The sequence below is a fragment of the Ptychodera flava genome, chromosome 12, assembly GCF_041260155.1.
Source record: "Ptychodera flava strain L36383 chromosome 12, AS_Pfla_20210202, whole genome shotgun sequence".
In the NCBI taxonomy this organism is placed as follows: domain Eukaryota; kingdom Metazoa; phylum Hemichordata; class Enteropneusta; family Ptychoderidae; genus Ptychodera; species Ptychodera flava.
In genome coordinates this window covers 7530588-7549541 of record NC_091939.1, presented here as the reverse complement: position 1 = coordinate 7549541, position 18954 = coordinate 7530588, and the positions used below count along the sequence as shown (strand labels likewise).

The 18954-nt window shown below is 37.4% G+C and overlaps 1 protein-coding gene across 9 annotated transcripts in view; it reads left to right on the top strand.

Moving 5' to 3' along the window:
• LOC139144861 (uncharacterized) overlaps positions 1–18954 on the top strand; it is a 50657-nt gene that overhangs the window by 24031 nt on the left and 7672 nt on the right. For 7 of the 9 annotated variants that reach the window (XM_070715674.1, XM_070715673.1, XM_070715671.1 and 4 more), the window contains 9 exons: positions 140–321; positions 10360–10584; positions 11206–12429; positions 13042–13307; positions 14431–14540; positions 15329–15573; positions 16187–16373; positions 17344–17361; positions 18615–18710. In XM_070715674.1, coding sequence (XP_070571775.1) covers positions 140–321; positions 10360–10584; positions 11206–12429; positions 13042–13307; positions 14431–14540; positions 15329–15573; positions 16187–16373; positions 17344–17361; positions 18615–18710 — 2553 coding nt within the window. The remainder of the gene's footprint in view (positions 1–139; positions 322–10359; positions 10585–11205; positions 12430–13041; positions 13308–14430; positions 14541–15328; positions 15574–16186; positions 16374–17343; positions 17362–18614; positions 18711–18954) is intronic. The other 2 variants (XM_070715666.1, XM_070715667.1) reach the window with 2 other exon arrangements.

Below are 18954 nucleotides of genomic sequence, written 5' to 3'. Positions count from 1 at the left end.
AGGTGCAGTTCAGACGACTGTTTCCCTTTAAGGAGCACTCAGAGTATGGATTAACATTATTCTCCCCTGCCTCTAACCAATCTTTTTTTATCCTCCTCTACTCCAAATTCTATTGTTTCTCACTTTTACGTCGATTCAGAACCGAAACTAGTGAATTTTTCAAAGATTGAGGATGATGATGAAAAGAAGGACAAAGAGAAAGATGTTGAAGAGAAGGCAACGACACAGCCAGGAGGCCAAGCTGCAAAGAAGTTACCACCAGGAGCCATGCCAAGTCCATTCCTGTTACCAGGATTAGGGGCAGGAATGCCAAAACTCAAGGTAGACATACGCTTTCTACTTGTAACAGTGTTTTCAGTTTTAGCTTGACACTGGATGTAGTCAGTGAATCCATATAAACCATGAGGCACAAACTTCCTATAATTCTGCAAGGATAGGCTGTAAGTTCACTTACGGTAGGATGCCCCTTGGGGACAGATATTTAGACTTTTAAAACTTTTACAATATTCTTTTAGCCTACCACTTGTGGGTGCTCATTTTGAAGCTTATGGCATAAATAAAGTTTCCACCAGTTTAGTTTTGTGATCAGTAATTTTATTTTTCCCCATAGGGATTTCGGCCATTTTGAATTTAAAAAATCTGTAAACATGAGATAATTTGTTTCTCTAGTATCAAAATTTGTTTGGTGACCCCAATTTTAATTCTTGATTTTGAAAGAGAATTCTTTAAAGTTTTCTTGCAAGTGTTTCTCAAAAGTACTGGTCTAACACCTTTGAAATTTGGTATACAGGTTTCTATAGATGAACTAAATTTGATCTTTTGAAATTATGATGAAATCTGCAATTTTTATTTTTGGGAGCAATTGTTGCCATTTTTGGTCAGAAAATTTTATTCTCAATAAAAACTACTCATCAGATAGCTTTGGTTGACATGTTCTTAGGGATGATCCGATGTGATATATTGAAAATATGATGAAATCTTCAATTGTGTATTTTTGCAGCTTACAACCATTTTCAGTAATAGAGCACGAAGCCACTGCAGTGAAGTGCAATAAAACTGCTCACACTAATTAGTTTCAGCTGTAGCCAGCTGGCAAAGTCGACAATAGTGTATGTCCCATGCAGACAGTTTGTCTGGGGAAGTTGAAATAAAAAAGATTTGTACATGGACCAGTGCATAGTAATGTTACATTGTATCTTAATCTTGAACACAGGGTTCCAATCGTAAACTCTCATTTACAACCTGAGCCTCAGACAGAGCTAGTTTTGCCTTTGTACAAGACTTTTGTCTGTATCAAGTAGCCTTGTTCAACACCAAAGTGGCCACGGCTACAGCTGAAACTAGTGTAAGCAGTTTTATTGCAGTTCACTGCAGTGGCTTCGCGCTCTATTACTGAAAATGGTTGTATTTTAGCCACTTTTTTCTGGCCATTGCATTGACCTATCAAAGATTTCCACCTTCTTCATCAACATGTGTCAAAAATAGTTATTTTCTACATAAACACAGCGGAGCTATATCGGCCGCTAGGTTGCTTGTTTGTAATTCACAAACTTTATGAAAGTGTTATGACTTCATTCTGTCAGGCTACATTTTACGATCATAGTGTCAGTGACATTTTTGCTTTGAGTCACAGAGGTTGATTCGACTAGAAAGAAAATATGTTTTTGCTTAATAAGATAAAACCTCATAAATAATATTATACTTCATAAAGATAAAACAGGAAAGACTCTGTAAAAACATAGGGTGTTGATATTAATTTATTCAAGCTATGTTTTACCAGTTATTTTGTTTTGCTGGAAAACAAGGTTAGTCGTCTAGGTATTTATGCTGTTTATACAAGCCAAAATATTTGCATGATATCAATGAAAAACATGCCAGAATTTTTGTTATATATGTCAATGGAGTGATACTTGCATTTGATACACTGGAATGAAAACATAAGTGTCAAATTTAATCTGCGGAAGGAGTATGCATTAATATTGTTACCTCTCAGGGGGTTATCTAGAATAATAATTTTGATTGGCTAATAAAAGATAAATCAGCTTCATTGAAAATTAACGTTGCTTGAATATGTAGATTACCTTGGAAAGAGATATTTTTGTCAACATTTTGTTCAAAACGTAACTTTATTGGACTTCAGTTTGTGTATTACTCCTTTGCAAGCAAAAATATGGAATACTGAGGTCTCCAGTGTGGTTGAAATTTAATCAGAGAACTGTGCGTCAAAAGTCTACGAAAGAGAAAAAGATAAAAAATACAGGGACTCCCCGTAGTGAGATGCATCATATTAGGAAATCTAAGGATAAGGGTCATGAGAATTGCATCATGGGACGGCAATTTTCTGGCAGACTGCCATTTTTGATGCTGTACACACGTTGAGAGGATGCTGTACTTGGCTGGGTCTGCTGAAGGTAGGAGGATGGATGTATGGGAGTGTTTCATCACAAGATGATTGTATTCCAGAGCTTAAAATTTGTCAGGAAAATTCTGCTCGATCAGCAATTTTCAAATGCCACTCAGAATAACTTGTCTATTATGAGCAAGGTCACGTCTTCAGGTGATTTAGCCCACCTTTCTTTACTGATTTCAAAGAAAATGTAAAACAGAATTTCCTGCAGTGTCTTTTGAAGTGTTACAGTTTGACTGTTTATCATTGCATGTTCATGTACCGTGTGTAACATTTTTCTGTCCTGTGCATATCACCATGGCAACAGGGTGTATTTTTAATGATATCAAATTGACTGCTTAGCTGAAAACAAGTTGAGATGCTGCTAGTAGGTTAGCTGGATATGCCAGGTTTACATGTATTGTATGTCTGTGTCTTGTTTATAATGATACACTTCTGAATGTTCAATGTGCAGTTCAAATTAAGATATGTAGCTAGGTATGTAGTATTTGTGACATGTTAAGGTAGCGACTCAGTTTCATTGTCACTTATTTCAATCCTCATTTTCACAAAGAAGACGTGGTCACACACCCGACATGTGGTACTTTTTTTATCTGCTCGGTCACCGAAGTTCAGAAAATTTGTTAGTTTTTCAAAAACAGTGCGCATACGGCTGTTTTACTCAAAAACACGTGTTTTTTAGTTTTTTTACTCAAAAAAGTGTAAGTACAAATCTCCCATCGGCCTTGGTGATCTGTTAACGGCAATCGACGGCTGGGTATACTGGGCAAAAAACCGTGTCCCGGATTTTTGAAATTCGCTTTTGTTTTCGCACAATGCACCTTCAAAGTGTCAACTTGACGTTTTTTGCATAAATTATCGGCCTTTGTTCATGTTTGTCAGGATATCTTCACTTCCAGGCCCTTTATCGGAAATCTGAGACACGTTCTTTCAGATATTCATTCACTGTCCACAGGTGAAAAATCAGGCTAGTCTGTCCAGGCGCCGCCGACTTATACTTATTTGAATAATGTACGCACTGCCAAAAACGGAACTGAGAAAATCGACGATTTGTGTAAACGACCTATGCGTCACACATTGTGACCAAGAAGTCCGACTCGCGCACTATTTTCTGCGAATTTTCTTATACCAGGAATAAGTTGAAATATTTAGAGTCAGTTTTGGGAATTTTGAATATGTTTAGGATTGCAGATCGTGTGAAAATAGAAAGAAATTATACACTAAACTGGCAAATGCTTAGTGCCAGCAGTGGGTGGTATTTACACAACAAACACAGAGGGGTACTTAGCGATTTAATCCATTTTGGAACGTTTAACTAGCATATTAACTGCATACTGTTAACTCAACGGTTACAATCTGGTTACCAGTGTTCACAGTCAAGACGAAGACGTCGAAAACTTGTGTAAAAAAGTCTATCAGATCGAGACCTGTGTGCTGTCGTCGCGCGATCGCGTCGGGCATTCACTTGTTCTTGACTCAAGTTGTCTACTTCCTGTCTCGCGATCGGCAATTTATGCATGTTCTTTGTGAAAAGTGATTGTCAAGTTCATGTTAGCGCCGACACTGTGCGAACGGGACGTCACTTGCTAGTTTTCCTACCTCAAGATGAGACGAACACATGTAACTCTTGACAACATAAAATGTCTGTCGTATTTTCTTAGCTTTTGCACCGCACTGCAAACTTGTCGCCCTTCGTTACGACGGGAGAGATTGACTCGTGTTATTTTTTCAAACTTTATTTATATGTGTTCTTGTACCGATTTTATCAAAATAATAATTATCACGCCGTAGCGTAGAACAGTGCAGGCTGTCATCGACAGCGTGTTCGAGAGACAGAGTATCGACTAGTCTACACAGCTAGTGGAGTCACTCGACTTGCGCAATACCATCGCACACATTATCATTTCGGAGATTTTTACTTTTAGTCAAACTTTTGATGACTGACCTCATATAGCAAAAATTGCTAGTTTCAGCACTTCTAGAAGTTGAGCCGGATGTGTTTTACGTTCAGTGTTGAGGTCCAGCTAGCAGCTGTGGAGTCGGCGGGTAATTGATAAGTTTAGACAACACGCACACAATAATCATTTGTGAACCCTCGCAATTCACGTTTGACGTAATTTAATTTTTGGGTTATATTTAAAGAAAGAAAAGGCATGAAATAAAAAAAAATATTTCCATTTCGTTTCGAAAAATTAGCAGATCGGTGAACTTGCTCTTGTGAATCTACATTATGTGTGTATGAACTCCTGCACTGGCTTGGGAAACTCCTTGACATAAATGTCACTTGTTGTCGGGTACGGTGTTGTTCAAGGTTTCTCAGCAGACACGAAAAGACTGCACGATAGAAAACTCGAGTTTAAAAATATAAAAGAACACGATACTAACACCAAGCATGTACAGCAAGAGTGATAAAATTATCGCAACTAACAGAAGTTTCATCTCGCTCAGGCTAATTTTAGGACTCGGGTATGCAATCAGCATAGCTAGGATATGTTCGAAAAGCAGCGTGTCAAATACTTCATAGTTGTCTCCGTTATCGTCTGCGTCCTCGGCCAAATCTGACTCTTCACTGCATTCTTGATCGTTATTGCAGGGAGTATGAGTCAAAGTCGGACTGTTTTACATTTAAATCGACCTTTGCGCACGTTGCCATCTTTTTCAGGTCCGCTTTTGTGGACCTCGCTTGCTTTTTCGACGGTACGGAGCGCGAGCGCCGGCTTTGGTCTGCTCGACGTGTTTGCCGTACCGATACATGCGGAGTTCAAAACGCTGAGCATAACGTTGAAGCTAGCGCATGCGCACTATACCGCAAAGCCTATACATAATCTCTGCGTGTTTATCAAAGATATCGTGGTCGGTAATCCGCGACCGTTAAGACAAAAGGGAAATAATGGCACGCGGTGTAGCTGATAGTTTTCCATTTTAGTAATATTTCAGGAATTTCCCGGTACGATGTGACCCAACACCTTTCCCCAAAGAAAGACCATGTGTCAGTGCTTCGAAATTTGAAATAAAAAAAAAATTGCTAAAATTGACCTTGAACCTGAGTCGCATCGTTAAAGCCAATGTATGTTGCACATACATGTACATGTATGATTGTAGAGGGGGGGGGGGGTGGGGGTTAGGAAAAATCTATCTAATAGATTCATGATACACATCATTTGTGTATCTTTTTGTACCTAAATAACATTACCTCGTTGAGCATATTGTCTATCATCGCCTGCCTATACATATACATGTAGGTTCTGTGGAGGAAAAATATAAAGTCTAATTTTGTATATCTAGCTGAGTAAAATAAATTGTCAGTCAGGCTAAAGGTTAGATAAGGTAAAAAAGAAAAGATAAACTGACTCGCCCTGCTTGAAATGTGTGTGTATCATGATTTGTTTTTAGATACAGTGTGATGTTTTCTGTTGGCATCGGCTGTTCTGATAAACATGGCCTCAATGAAGACATTGTTTGCTGGTTTATGTAGTGCATTTGACAAAACTATAAATTTAAGCAACTGTAAAAGTTGTCATAAGTACAGTTAATTAATATTCATCAGTAGAAAAGAAATCAGAATACACTTGCATTTGATAATAAATTTATCTTATGCACTTAAGAGTTTTGCAAGTCCTAATCCTGATTTTCATTTTGTGCAATCTTTATGTCATAGCGGTATAACATAAAAAAGCAGGATACTTGAAAAGTTTACAAAGCAACTCAACAAGGCCTAGAGGGAGAATCCAGAAAGGAAATTTACAGTCATGATATGAGTGTCTCTCAGACATTATTATGTTCTATTGCATACCAGGGTTTGAAATACTTTTTTTCAACCACCTGTCCACTGGACAAGTCAAAATAAAAAGTACCTGTCCCAGTGAGAAAAGTACCTGTCCAAAATGGCATAATTTATTCTAAGAAACTATACTAGTTTCAATTCAATTCAACAAACTCATGTCCAAAATGGCATAATTTATTCTAAGAAACTATACTAGTTTCAATTCAATTCAACAAACTCATGCCTGTATCATATGCAAACTGGCGTAACAGCGGTGTCGAGATAGCCCTGAGAATCTCCCAATCTAAGAGAGTTGAGACGTGACCTTAGATAAATCAATATGGCTGCCTCCTGTAAACAGTGATTAGATATTATCGAATTTTCTTTTACTTTTTTTCTCACAGGTAAATATCCAAATAATGATTTTCAAAATTGTAAAAGGTATATACTGTAACAGCGTTTCCGTTTACGCAAAATCCTGCTATTTTATGCAAAATAGTCTGAAATACGCAAAAAAAATCATGACTGCATAAACTAACGCATTGAGAAATGCCGCCCCTTGACACGGACATACTTGACTCGCACTACATTGCCTCAACGTGGTTCAATGCAGGACAAAAATAGAACATATGCACCTGCTTGCAAGTGACATTTATCATGATGCAACATTTTAGACTTTAGCAGACAGCAACTCTTTATGAAACCTTGTATTTCATCATCACAAAGCATCGTGTCAATCAGTTCTGTACAGACAATGACACTACAGATGCAAAAAATTCGAGAATCCATGGAGTCTACGTTGTTGGTAACACAATACAGTTAATCATGGTCATTAGGTCGCATGTTATTTGGAAAGTGTTTACGGGTGACGATTTACACTCTGTAGGGTTGCATCTTGAGAGGTCCCGCTGGACTTTGATCAGTATCTGCTTTTTGTTGGCCCTTTGAAAACACTAATTTCATTGTCAGACAGTATTTTCTTTGAAACTTTGAACATGAAGTCATCAGGCTGCTCAACGATCATATACGAGACATGCATCACGGCATTGCAAGCGTTCATTCAGCTACTATACCTTGAAGCCCCCCACGTTATTGTTTTTTGTTAATAGAGCATGCGCATTAAAGGAAACCCCCAAGTTCGACAGAAAAGACTGCCCAACTCACTTCAGATACCGATTCCCATCGAAACCGTACGAGTTGTTGATACATTTTACGCAAATAAGAACCAAGTTGCGTAAAATCGTACGCAAGTTTTGAAATTGTAATGGAAACGCTGTTATATAAATTCAAACTTATGAATATTTGCTGTAGTCAATAGGTTGAAATACTGGTTGCAGGCTGAAAAAACCTACCTGTCCACTTGGACAAGTATTTTTCAAAACTACCTGTCCCAGGCCAAATTTCACTTGTCCGGGACAGGCAGACAGGTAATATTTCGAGCCCTGCATACATATAGAAAGTCCCTCAGAGAGGATTGAGGTGTGGTTCACTTCATATGATGATGTCAGATGGTTGTGTTCAATTGAACTGTAAACCACTTGTAAATGATACTCAAGTCACGGTGATACGTAGAGAGGTTTGTGCATACAGAAGACCTGCACTGCAATTTCTGCCCAGCAGTGCATGTAACGCCTTATCCGAATTTCTACTGCAACTCTAATTTAACATTTTGAATGTCAGATCAGTAGCTTGTGTAATCAGATAATTGTATTAAAGCAATTTTCTAAAGCACTTGATAACAGATTGCACAAGGGGAAAAAGTTGAATGAAAAACAAACCTAAGATATTATTGAGGAATAAATTTATCCTCGCACTGTCGTTGAATATCAGGGTATCATAGCTGATAAAACAAGCACTCCCATACTCTCTACATGCTCTATAAAATTAGTGTATGACTGTTCATAATTTGTTTAAGAATTGGTTGTGACAAAAACAGAAGTGTATTCTAAGGGTGTCCCACAAGGAAATAGCTCAGTGTGAAGTTAGATTTACAGGTGATTTTGGAATTTCCTTTTGGACTAGAATTGGGTTACATGATTTTTTAATGTTTTACATGTAATATTACAGACAGGCAATCTTGAACATCTTAGGAGAGATGTTATCTGCTTATCTGCTTATTCAGTCAAATTGAAGGACAGCAAGTGTTGCATACAATTATATCTTTGTACAGCATTACACTAGGAATACTTGACACATGTAAACTGATACAGACAACCTGCTAAACCCATAATATTGATAATGTTTGAGAAGCTTTATGCAGGAAATATGGAATGAAAAAATTTAAATTAATCTGTTGATCGACCTGTTTATGCAAATGGATTTTTGATGTGTTGATACCAAAAAAATTATATTCTCATGTTAAATCAAGTGTAATAATGATAAACCAACAAAAAGGGGAGATTTTGAAGCTAAGTGTTTGATGAAATTTCCAGTAATTTTGTCTTTCGTAAAAATGATTTCTTATCCCACAATCATGTGCAAATCCCCAGTGTTCAATTTATCCTAAGACTGGAATTCATCCATATGTCAGTACTGCATGTTGCACACAAAGCATGGTACTGGCTAGGCCGATATTTTGTATTTCAACATGCTTTTTTGATGGAAAGAGAGGATAATATCTTTATTTTACTGAACAAAAATAAGGCCAATATAATTGAACATTACGGCTGTGTATTTTCCCGTTAAGATTTAATTATTTTCCTAACCTGCCAAAATTATCGTTCAGTTGTAGGAAAATGGCTCAAAAGAGCACTGAATTCGGCCTTAAACCTATGTGTAGATTTACTAGACTGAAATTTGCATTTCATGTGAAGTTATTTCTGCAGTTACATGAAGATCGATCGACTAAGTGGGAGACAAATCAGCTGGCCAATAACTGATAATAAAAATTTAATTGAGCCGTACATCAATGCTAACCGTGATTTGTTGGAGGTAGATTGTCAGCAGGAATGGATTGTAAATTTCTCCAAATAATGCCTGTATCAATTATTGGTGTGTAAATCAACCGTGTTCGTGTGTAGTCTCTGATCTTGTGATGTTGATAGATACAGTGCTGATGCAGGCCATTGGAGGGTCTATGTGCTGACCCACAGTGACCTATGTATGTCAGTAACAAATATGCATATATGCGTTATTTGTTCAACTTGATTAAATGTCAGGTTGACTTCATAAATTCCCAGTAATATAACTAATAATTGCAATATAGAATTCCCCCATATCATCAAATCTGCCTCCTCATTTCACAGAAACAAGCTGTTTTGCCTTAAGTGATAGAATTGAAATAATTGAATTTTACATCATTAAAATAAGTGTTACCTGTTCCCACAACACCTTCAATTATTTTAAGTCGCAGGGTTTCAGTTTAGTTGGAGATGAGAAATAACTATGTTATTAGCAATGATTTAAAATCTAATGAATCAAATCGCGCAGACATCTTAATGTCTCCTGTGACAAATCATAAAAGTAAACAAGACCCATAACCTTTGACTTTTTTAATTTGTGGACATTGTTTATATACTCATTTCAACCATAGAATACATCACCAGAATATTTGCTTCATACAAAATGAAGATTATGTATACTAACAACTTCACCAGGATTTGTTTTTGCATTGCTGTAGCACCCAGTTCAGTTTATTCCATGAATTATGGCCGAACTGTAATGGAAAATAAGGTACAGATTGCTTGCCTAAAACAAAAAATTGTTCATCCAGAAAAAATGACATTGGTATTTGTGTAGAAATGAACAAGAACTAGCTAAGCAGGAATACTGAAATTGAAACATCAACTGTTGTACTGCAGGTATGATATCACTCATTTATAGTGAGCTCTTGCATATAATTTGTCACTAGAAAAATATATTTACTCAGTTTCTTCCATATGACAGTATTTTTAGAAGTGAGAAGTATCTCTAATTTATATGTGACAGGTTTGAAATGATAAGAGGGAAATATATTTAACTCTCAAGTCCATGTACTTCAGACATACCAGTTAACTATTGTACTTGTCCTTAATTCAATGTATGATATGAAAAGTGTGTTTCATTTCAAGGCTAACTTGTTCCATATGTCATTGATCAAGTGTTTGGAGAGTTGTCTTGGAATCCAGGAAGGTTTTAGTTGCACACTTCATCTCACCATTTACAGCAAGCCTTACACTGATGAAAAATGCTATCTTCACTTTTATTGCAGAAATCACAACGTAAGGTTCCTCCAAAGCCAGCCGAGAAGCCTAAAGATAATAAACCCTTAGAGACAGAGAAATCCAAACTTCTTAATCCAATATCAGCCACCCCGACACCGACACCAACACCACGAGCAGCGGCATCACCGTCAAAATCACCCGTACCCAAGCCACGAGCAACACCATCGCCAGTCAAGTCCCCAAAACCAAAGCCAAGGGCAGACATAAAAAAGGTGAAAATACTAAAATAAAAATTTGTCCATACAGCTCTCCCTCTTTCAATGGTAGATTGGTTTGACTCTTTGAGCGCTGCAATTTTTTCCATCAAAACTATAGTATGCAACGTTTTACCAATTTTGTTAATTTTTCTATAATTTATTTGGCAGTTTTGGACCAAATAAACATCAGATTTTATTCGCTTCAGGTTTTTATCGAAATTTTAGTAAAAATTAGAAAAAAATTGACTGGTGTATATTTTGATGTAGGGGACAAACATTGACCTTGGCGCTCAAAGGGTTAATACAAACCAGAAGTGCCACGGAGTTGTCTCAATCTATTACAATAAAAAAAATGAAACGGTTCCTCAGAGGTAAGAATAGAAACCCATGTTTCACATCAAACAGAATAGAAGGGAAATGATTGAAGTGACTTTGGAAAGCAAGTGACGAATAATTGACAATGCCAGCATCAATACAACAAAACTCTCACCCTTTGAACTACAAAGTTGTGCATGTTGCTTCTCCTCTGTACTCCATTCAACTCAACATCATTCATTATATGTATCATCATACAAAAGGCTCAGCCTGTATCATTTTCTCAAATTTCACATCCTCTATTGCTTTGGTTCCTTTCAGAAACCAACCATCCCCCCACCCAAACCACTAAAGCCTATAAAACCAACAAAGCCCCAAAACAAGGAACAAACAGATAAACTGTCACAAGAAATAAACAGCTTCCCCTTCACCAAAAAAGAGCCAGAGAAGATACTGCTTCCTCCAATGGAACCTGAGAAAGTTATACTGCCCTCAACGGACAAGAAAGGAAATGAAAAGAAAGAGGAAGAGAAGATGGATGTGACTAAAGATGATGAAAAAATGGATGTGAAGAAAGAGGAAGAAAAGACAGAGGAGAAAGAAGTGAAGACAGAGGACAATATAGACTTGAATATTGAAAGTATGAAAGAGGAATTACCGTCACCAGCAAAAGTTGAAAATCAAGAAGCTGAAGAAAAGGTTGCTCCTCCACAGAAAGTTGACATCTTTGACTTTGTGAAGCAAGAGATGGAGGAGAGGCTGCAAAAGGAAGCCACAAAAGAGAAAACAATAGATGTCCAAAAGGAGCAGAGTGTGGAAGTGGAGTTCTCGAAGGATGATGTGAAGGAGAAAGATGCTGTGAAGGAGATAGACGGGAAGATGGAGAAAGATGAAAAGATGGAGAAAGATGAGAAGATGGAGAAGGAGGAAGAAGAAGTGGAAGTCGAGAACAAAGAGGAGAAGGATGTGAAAGGAGAGATAAAGGTGATCACTGAAGACGAGAAAAAAATAGGAGTAGAGGAAGATGAAGATGAGGATGATGATTGGGTGAAAATATCCTCAGAGGATGAAGAAGATGTCTTGCAGGATAGTGTTACCAAGGCAGGAAAAGAGGAGAAAATTGACACTGTTGTCAGTGTGGACGCAGATAATGTTGATGGGTTACCCAGCAAAGAAGAAAAAACTGAACCCGAAAAGATTGAGGAAATTGTCATTGCAAATGAAACAAATGTAGCAAAGGAGGCAGAACAGGAAAACAAGGAACTTAAACTTGCCAATTTTGAACAAACTCTTGAACTTGACAGGCTTGAGGACGCAAAGAAGAAACCTGCAGACTCAGAACTTATTATTTTGAATGCTGAGCAGACTGAGAAATTTACAACAGAAGAAAAGACGAAAGAAGTCAGAACAGTGGATGAGTCACCAAAAATACCCGGGAGTCCGTCTAAAGTGTCAGCAACTTCCCCAAGCCCTGAAAGCAAGAAGGATGTTATTATTATTGAGAAGAAACCATTGAGCACTGAAGCGTGGGTACGTGAAGCTAAGGTAGGAGTCGTATCAACTCTTCAAGGATCTTTCCACCCCTATGTATGGATTAGTCCACTAAATTCCAAACAAATGACTAAACAAGACATATTCCTGATTAAGTTAAAACAGAAAGTAGGTTGCTTCTTCAAATTTAAAATTCAGTGGAAATCAAAGGTTTGCCACGTGTAATATTACATAAGTATATAGAACAATATGTGCGCAACATAAAAAAATATGTCCCATCAAGTGAATCTACAGCAATGAAAATTTGGGAGGAGTGAAAGAAAAAATTTACTTCAGTGATTTCCTCCTGTTTAAACAATAAATCTTAATGCTATGTTCACTGTTTGCTTGCATTGTGATATATACTGGGTGTCCATCTACAAATTACATTATACAAAATTAAAGTTTGATGATAAAATTTGCAGGAGTCAGTGTTCAAGTGTGGTTACTCAATACAAGACTAGCTGTAATTCCCCTTCTGTGAAAGTCATGCACTATTCAGCAACAAGTAAAAATATATATGTTAAATAGAACAGCAAAATTTGACACGAAATTTGACATGATGTAAAAAGGTATATAGTGCATAGTATCACAGTTGATTGATGCCAAGTATGAATTTACAAACAGAAAGTGCCGGAAGGTTCCGCCTTGAAACCTCTTGAAAAGATAGACAGTGCATCGACAGCAGCAGCGAGCAGCGAGACTAATGAAGGACCTGCATGGTTGCAAGAAGTAAAGGCCAGGCAGAAGGCAGCAAAAGCTTCTCAAGACTTGAAAGATGAAACCAAGGCCAGCAACGGAGAAGTGAGTCCCAGATATGATAAAGAAAACGATGAGAAGACACCTGCATGGGCCATGGAAACCAAGACTAAGAAAAAACTGCCACCAATACCGTAAGTGTTGGCCGGAAGAGCTGTTGCTTGAGGGCGCTGTTTGCACTCCTTGTAAAAAATGTGCAGTGCAAAGAGCACCCTCAAGCAACAGATCTTCAGGTCTATAACAAATTGGCAAGCTTACCATACACCGTTTGCCCAAACTTGAGAGTCAATGGATTGACCCATCCAAGAGCTGTTGCTTGAGGGCGCTGTTTGCACTCCTTGTAAAAAATGTGCAGTGCAAAGAGCACCCTCAAGCAACAGATCTTCAGCTGAGGTCTATAACAAATTGGCAAGCTTACCATACACCGTTTGCCCAAACTTGAGAGTCAATGGATTGACCCATAAATTTCATTGTGATAACAGTAATCATCATTCATTTCATGCGCAATTAATGTTTGACCATACAGTAAAGGGAAACAATCATCGGAACTGTGCCTGTGTAAGTTTCTTGTTTACAAACAATGACTTTCGTGCATGATCTCAAGGTGCACCTCATCATCATAGCTGCAACATTTAAATTATACAATGTAGATTATGTCAGACATGTTTTAACTTTCATCAATCACCATCGTACCTTGGATACAGTGTTTACATTGGTCGTATGGGTCCCATACGACCTGTGAGTGCAGTTCCAATGATTGTATCCCTTTAAAGGGCTATTAGCTTGAACTTTTGATGATTTTTTTTTCTCCGTATTTGTCTTTTACTCAATCGCAAGTTCTATTCTACTCAACAAAGCATGTTAAACTGCAAACTACGTAACTTGTCAACACAGCGTCAGTAAGTGTAAAATGCATGTATTGTTTCCATGTGAATTCTACAACAGACCAGAATCCATCTGTCAATAATGGCAATGCAGTCTACACATATACAGGCAGAGGTGACAAGCTTAAAAATGCGTATCTAACCGTGCTTTGGAGAGTAGAATAAGAAATTGTAGTTGACATCAAAAACAAAAATGGCAAAAAAATAAAAGCTAATAGGTATTTGCCTTGTAATTTCTGGGTCTTCTGTTCTCAGGAGAGAGTGTGCCACTGTTTTTAGTGATGTGAAAAATCAGTCTTGTAGCACTTTCAACCTTTTTGAGATTTTTTGAGATTGAGACCATCTCACAATGAAAAATTTCAACCGTGAACAGGCAAAAACCAAAGGTGTCACCACGACCCAAGGAAGACAGCCAGTCACCATCCTCTGTGCCTCAGTGGAAACAAGAACTAGCAAAGAGGAGACAGGAAGCAGAAACACCAGGTCAGTCCAAGTGAAAATATCACCTCATCCATGACTCAGCCGAATAGGGTTGTTCACAAATGGTGTCATTGTTTTCTTATTAATATGCAAAAATATGTGTTCGTATTTTTAGATTACGCTTTTGAAAATTACACGAGAAGAATGACGAAAATACATCTAAGTAGGCGACTGCCAGTGTGACAGTGAATATATTTATGGCTTAGACTACAAGCTGCAACGACAGCCACGCATGCAATACTGACATATTTTATCCGTGTTATAACAGCAGTGAGCAATGCTGCGTGTGTGCAGTTATGTTTAGTAAACAAACCTGACTGTGAACCATAGTATTGACCTTTGCAATCCATTCTCCAAAATTTTGGTTTCATGGTTTTGTTGCTAGATATTGAACCTTTTCAAAGACAAATCTTTGAAAAACCCATTAAAAAGAACTGGTGAATGCAAATTGTAATAATTTCTTCATTTGGGGATAGAATGTTTTAATTTGACTGTGTTCAGTACGTGGAAATTGCCATAAGACTGGTACATTATTATAGCTTTACCATGATTTCATTTAGCAGGGAGAGGTGAAGTCAGCTGAATAACAAATAGATTACATTTCCACATTTGTCTTGATGTTTGACCAATGGCCTCTAAGTGCCTTTCATCTTGGCAAAGTCAGTCATTTGTGCCGGAAAACTGAGTAAAAACAGAAACACAAAGTGGTTTCAGAGTTGACGATGTCTCTTTGAAAACACAACCTTCAATTCTACCAAAGTACAAGTATTATGTTGATGTTTTCCATGCAGGCAAAAAGAAACCACTGGTCGTACCACCGCCACCAAAGGATTCACCATCACCTATGGTGACAACTCTGCCACAGTGGCAGCTAGACCTAGCAGCTAGGAGGAAATCAGCCAAAGAGAGCAGTCTGAAGAAGTATATAGAAGAGGAGAAGGTGGAGACGTCGCCAACTGAACCAGCGTGGAAGATAGAGGCAGCCAAGAGACGGAAACAGAGGCAGAGTTTGGGAAGTGTTGAAGGCACTCCAAGTGTATGTCATCCTCTCTTGCTTTGAAAATTTTGTTTTTGTGTGACAACACATTGTTATGAATTTTTGAATGTTGTGCATACAATGGTCTGTGAACTGCTATGTGTACATGTAAAGCCAGTTGATATACTGGTCATCAAATGTTCTTCAGAAAGTTTTGAAGATACATTTTCCAAACCCAGTGACATATTCAACAACATAAAAGTGCATTTCTTGCTTGTCACATCACAGTACATTGCATATAACATTTTCTCAATTTAAATGTTGTGTGTGCATCAAATCTCTAAGACCTGGTCAGTATGAATCAGATGCAAAATCCCCCCATTTCTAAGTATTTTGGAGAAAAAGTACTTTAAGTGCATTATGGCCATTATTGTAAATGTACTCCCAGGCTAACAAGCTCTTGTACATATAGAAACGTATCAGCACAACTCTTAGCTTACTCCTGTCATACAACTTTGCAAGGCTATTGCAACAGATCAAATCTAGCAGTAACACACTTCTGTCCATGATCTCTGACTGGAAAACTAATGAACCGATAACACTAAACAATATATAGAATATCAAGTTTTACAAAGACCAACTAAAATCTTTGATATTTTTTTGATTGTCACAGCCTACAAAGGAACCAGATGCCAATATACCACAGTGGAAAAAGGAACTCCTTGAAAGACGACGCAAGTCTGATGTTCTCAAAGAAACACAACTACCCACAGACAATACCAACGTAAAGACATCATCGTCTGACAGCAAAATACAGTGGTCTCCCAGAACTGTCAAAACAAGAACTGCCTCCGATTCAAGTAAGTCAGATTGTACTTATTGTAAGTGTAAACTGCATTTTATTGTCGCATGGTAGATGTATCTCAAGCTTTTTGCTTTTTATTGCATGTTTATTCCCATGTTTAGATGAGTTGCCAGCATTCATTTGATATGCTGTGGTTTCATCATCATTCCAGCTGATACAAATGCAGTATTGACCATTGGCAATGGACAATTCTCACTGAAATGGACACACATCCTGAAAAATGAAATCGATCCAATCACTCGATATTGTACCTTGCATGGAATCATTTCAGAAATAAATTTTAAGAAAATTAATTTCACAGTAAAATTCCAATAAAATTCAGCAATATGAATTCATAAATGTTATCAGAAGTTTTACTCTGAAAGTTCATACCCCAAAAGCAAAAGTTATGTAGGTTTCTACATTTTGAAATTGAATAACAATAAATTGTTCTACCATGACAACAATAAGGTGTTGTAAACTTCAGCAATGAATATCTCTCCTGATAATATGTGAATGTGTTTCAGGAAATGTGTTCCTATAGAATATCACTTTGTTCCGTCCAAACATTGCCAAAATTTTACTGAATATCATTATCATATATACTGATTGTAATGTATTTGCATGCAGGTAGGTTTCACTATGATTACAATGTTCTCAACTTGTTGCTTTGTTTAATGTTTACGATATGTATTAAGTTGCTTCATTATCATTCAACAGTTGGTTTCAGCAATGACACTGGAACGAGACAGCTTTCCACACCAATGGCTGTGCAAACATATTTGCAATACATACATGCATCAGCCTGCAGACAACGACCTCTCGTCATAGCTAAAACCCACCCCTAGTACAACCATCGGCATTAGAATTGAAACATAGGGGTTTAGTTTCCAAAAAAAAATTCAAGCTTTATATTGCACCCTGCACTTTTAGAACCATCAGTTCATCCATAATCCCGCATGTGTATTTTTTGCATGCAAACATAGGAAGAACTCTCCCTAGACGTAGGTTTAAGTTTATTTTGGTTTTAATTTTTTTTATTAACATGTATTCCATACCATATGATAGATTTAGTTTACCTGTTTTGCTGTGGTTGTATCACTAACAAAGAAGATGTATATTTATTTGTTTAAAAGTTTTACAGTGGTAGAAATTTTGTTGCTTGAGTTTGTACAACTTGCTGGAAATGGCTTACAAAATATCTTCTCATGAACTGATGCAGATTCTTGGTTGAATTCCTGTATCTTGTGTTTTCGTAGACGCAGAATTATTTGATGTAACGTTGAACAGATTGTTTCTGATTCCTTTCAGATTTGAATTTGATTTGACATACCTTTCAAAATTCTCACAAGAGTTTGCATACCCCAATGTTTATCCAAATTTTCAAATTTTGTAAGTCATTGTCGCGGGCAGTGTAGCAGCGATGCACACATAATTTCTGACAGAATAATTCATGGCTGCAGACATTGCGCATATCAATGAACATTGTGTGTTGAAAGTCTGTGAATGTGAAAACGTGGCAAAAATGCATGTGCCTCTAAATGCATGTGAACGTTTATCTACGGGAAATGTTTAAATCGTGTGTGAATTTGTCCAAAGTAGTATACCTGTCAGTCAGAGTACAGTATGATTAGATGTCTACCACTTGTATGAGTATCTTCTACTGTGTTGCTGATGCGTATGTACTGTACACTTGAATTACATGTATGGTCTGAAGACATACATATATGTAGATACACCTATGTACCGGTACATTTCTGTAAACTAAGGAATAATTTTGTTTTTAGCTATTTGCTTTATACTTTTTATCTGTCAATATTTCTGTGTACTGGCATATGTGTATGGCTGTAAGTGTACTTGTATGTAAATGTGCATGTAATGTGCGTGAACTAAACAAATAATACCAATACAAGGCAGTTACTGGACTAGTCTGTAGACTGAAGGCTGAACTTACATGTACCTGTTTGTGTAGTGTTGTAGATGTAGGCTCTGCAGTACGTAATCATACTAAAAACCATCATGCCACCTCACAAAATCTGCCGCCGGCGTCGTAAACCTGCTCATACTTTACAACCCACTCATAAGTGTCATGTATCTGTGTCAGATAGTTCCCCTTCCATTCCCGAAACATCGCTCATTTTTCGGCTCACGGAAAGTCGGCACACCAGCTCCGCCGCTTTGCCCAGTGTTGTTGTAGTCGTGTGTACGTGTGTCTGTCTACTGTACTGACACCATGAATAAACTTGATGAATTTTAGGATTAGCACCTGTGACAAGTCCAAGGGACACAGAAACTGTTAAGTCTCCAGACTGGATGAAAGAAATTCAGTTTGCTAGAAATAGAAGATTAGCAGGTATTTTTATTCACTACCCGTACATGGTTTTGACGTGATGTGTCGTGTTGTTGTGACGAAGTTCTGTGGTAAGGATTTATAGGATTTCAGTGTGTGGTTGTGTTTCAGATCGAATGTGAGTATGCCTCAGACACACTTGAATTTTGTGGTAACACCGGGGAAAAGGATAAAAAATCATATCTTCATAAATCACGTGTCATACTGCTTAGTTTTAACCATCTTCATGGGAAGCTTCAAATGTTTT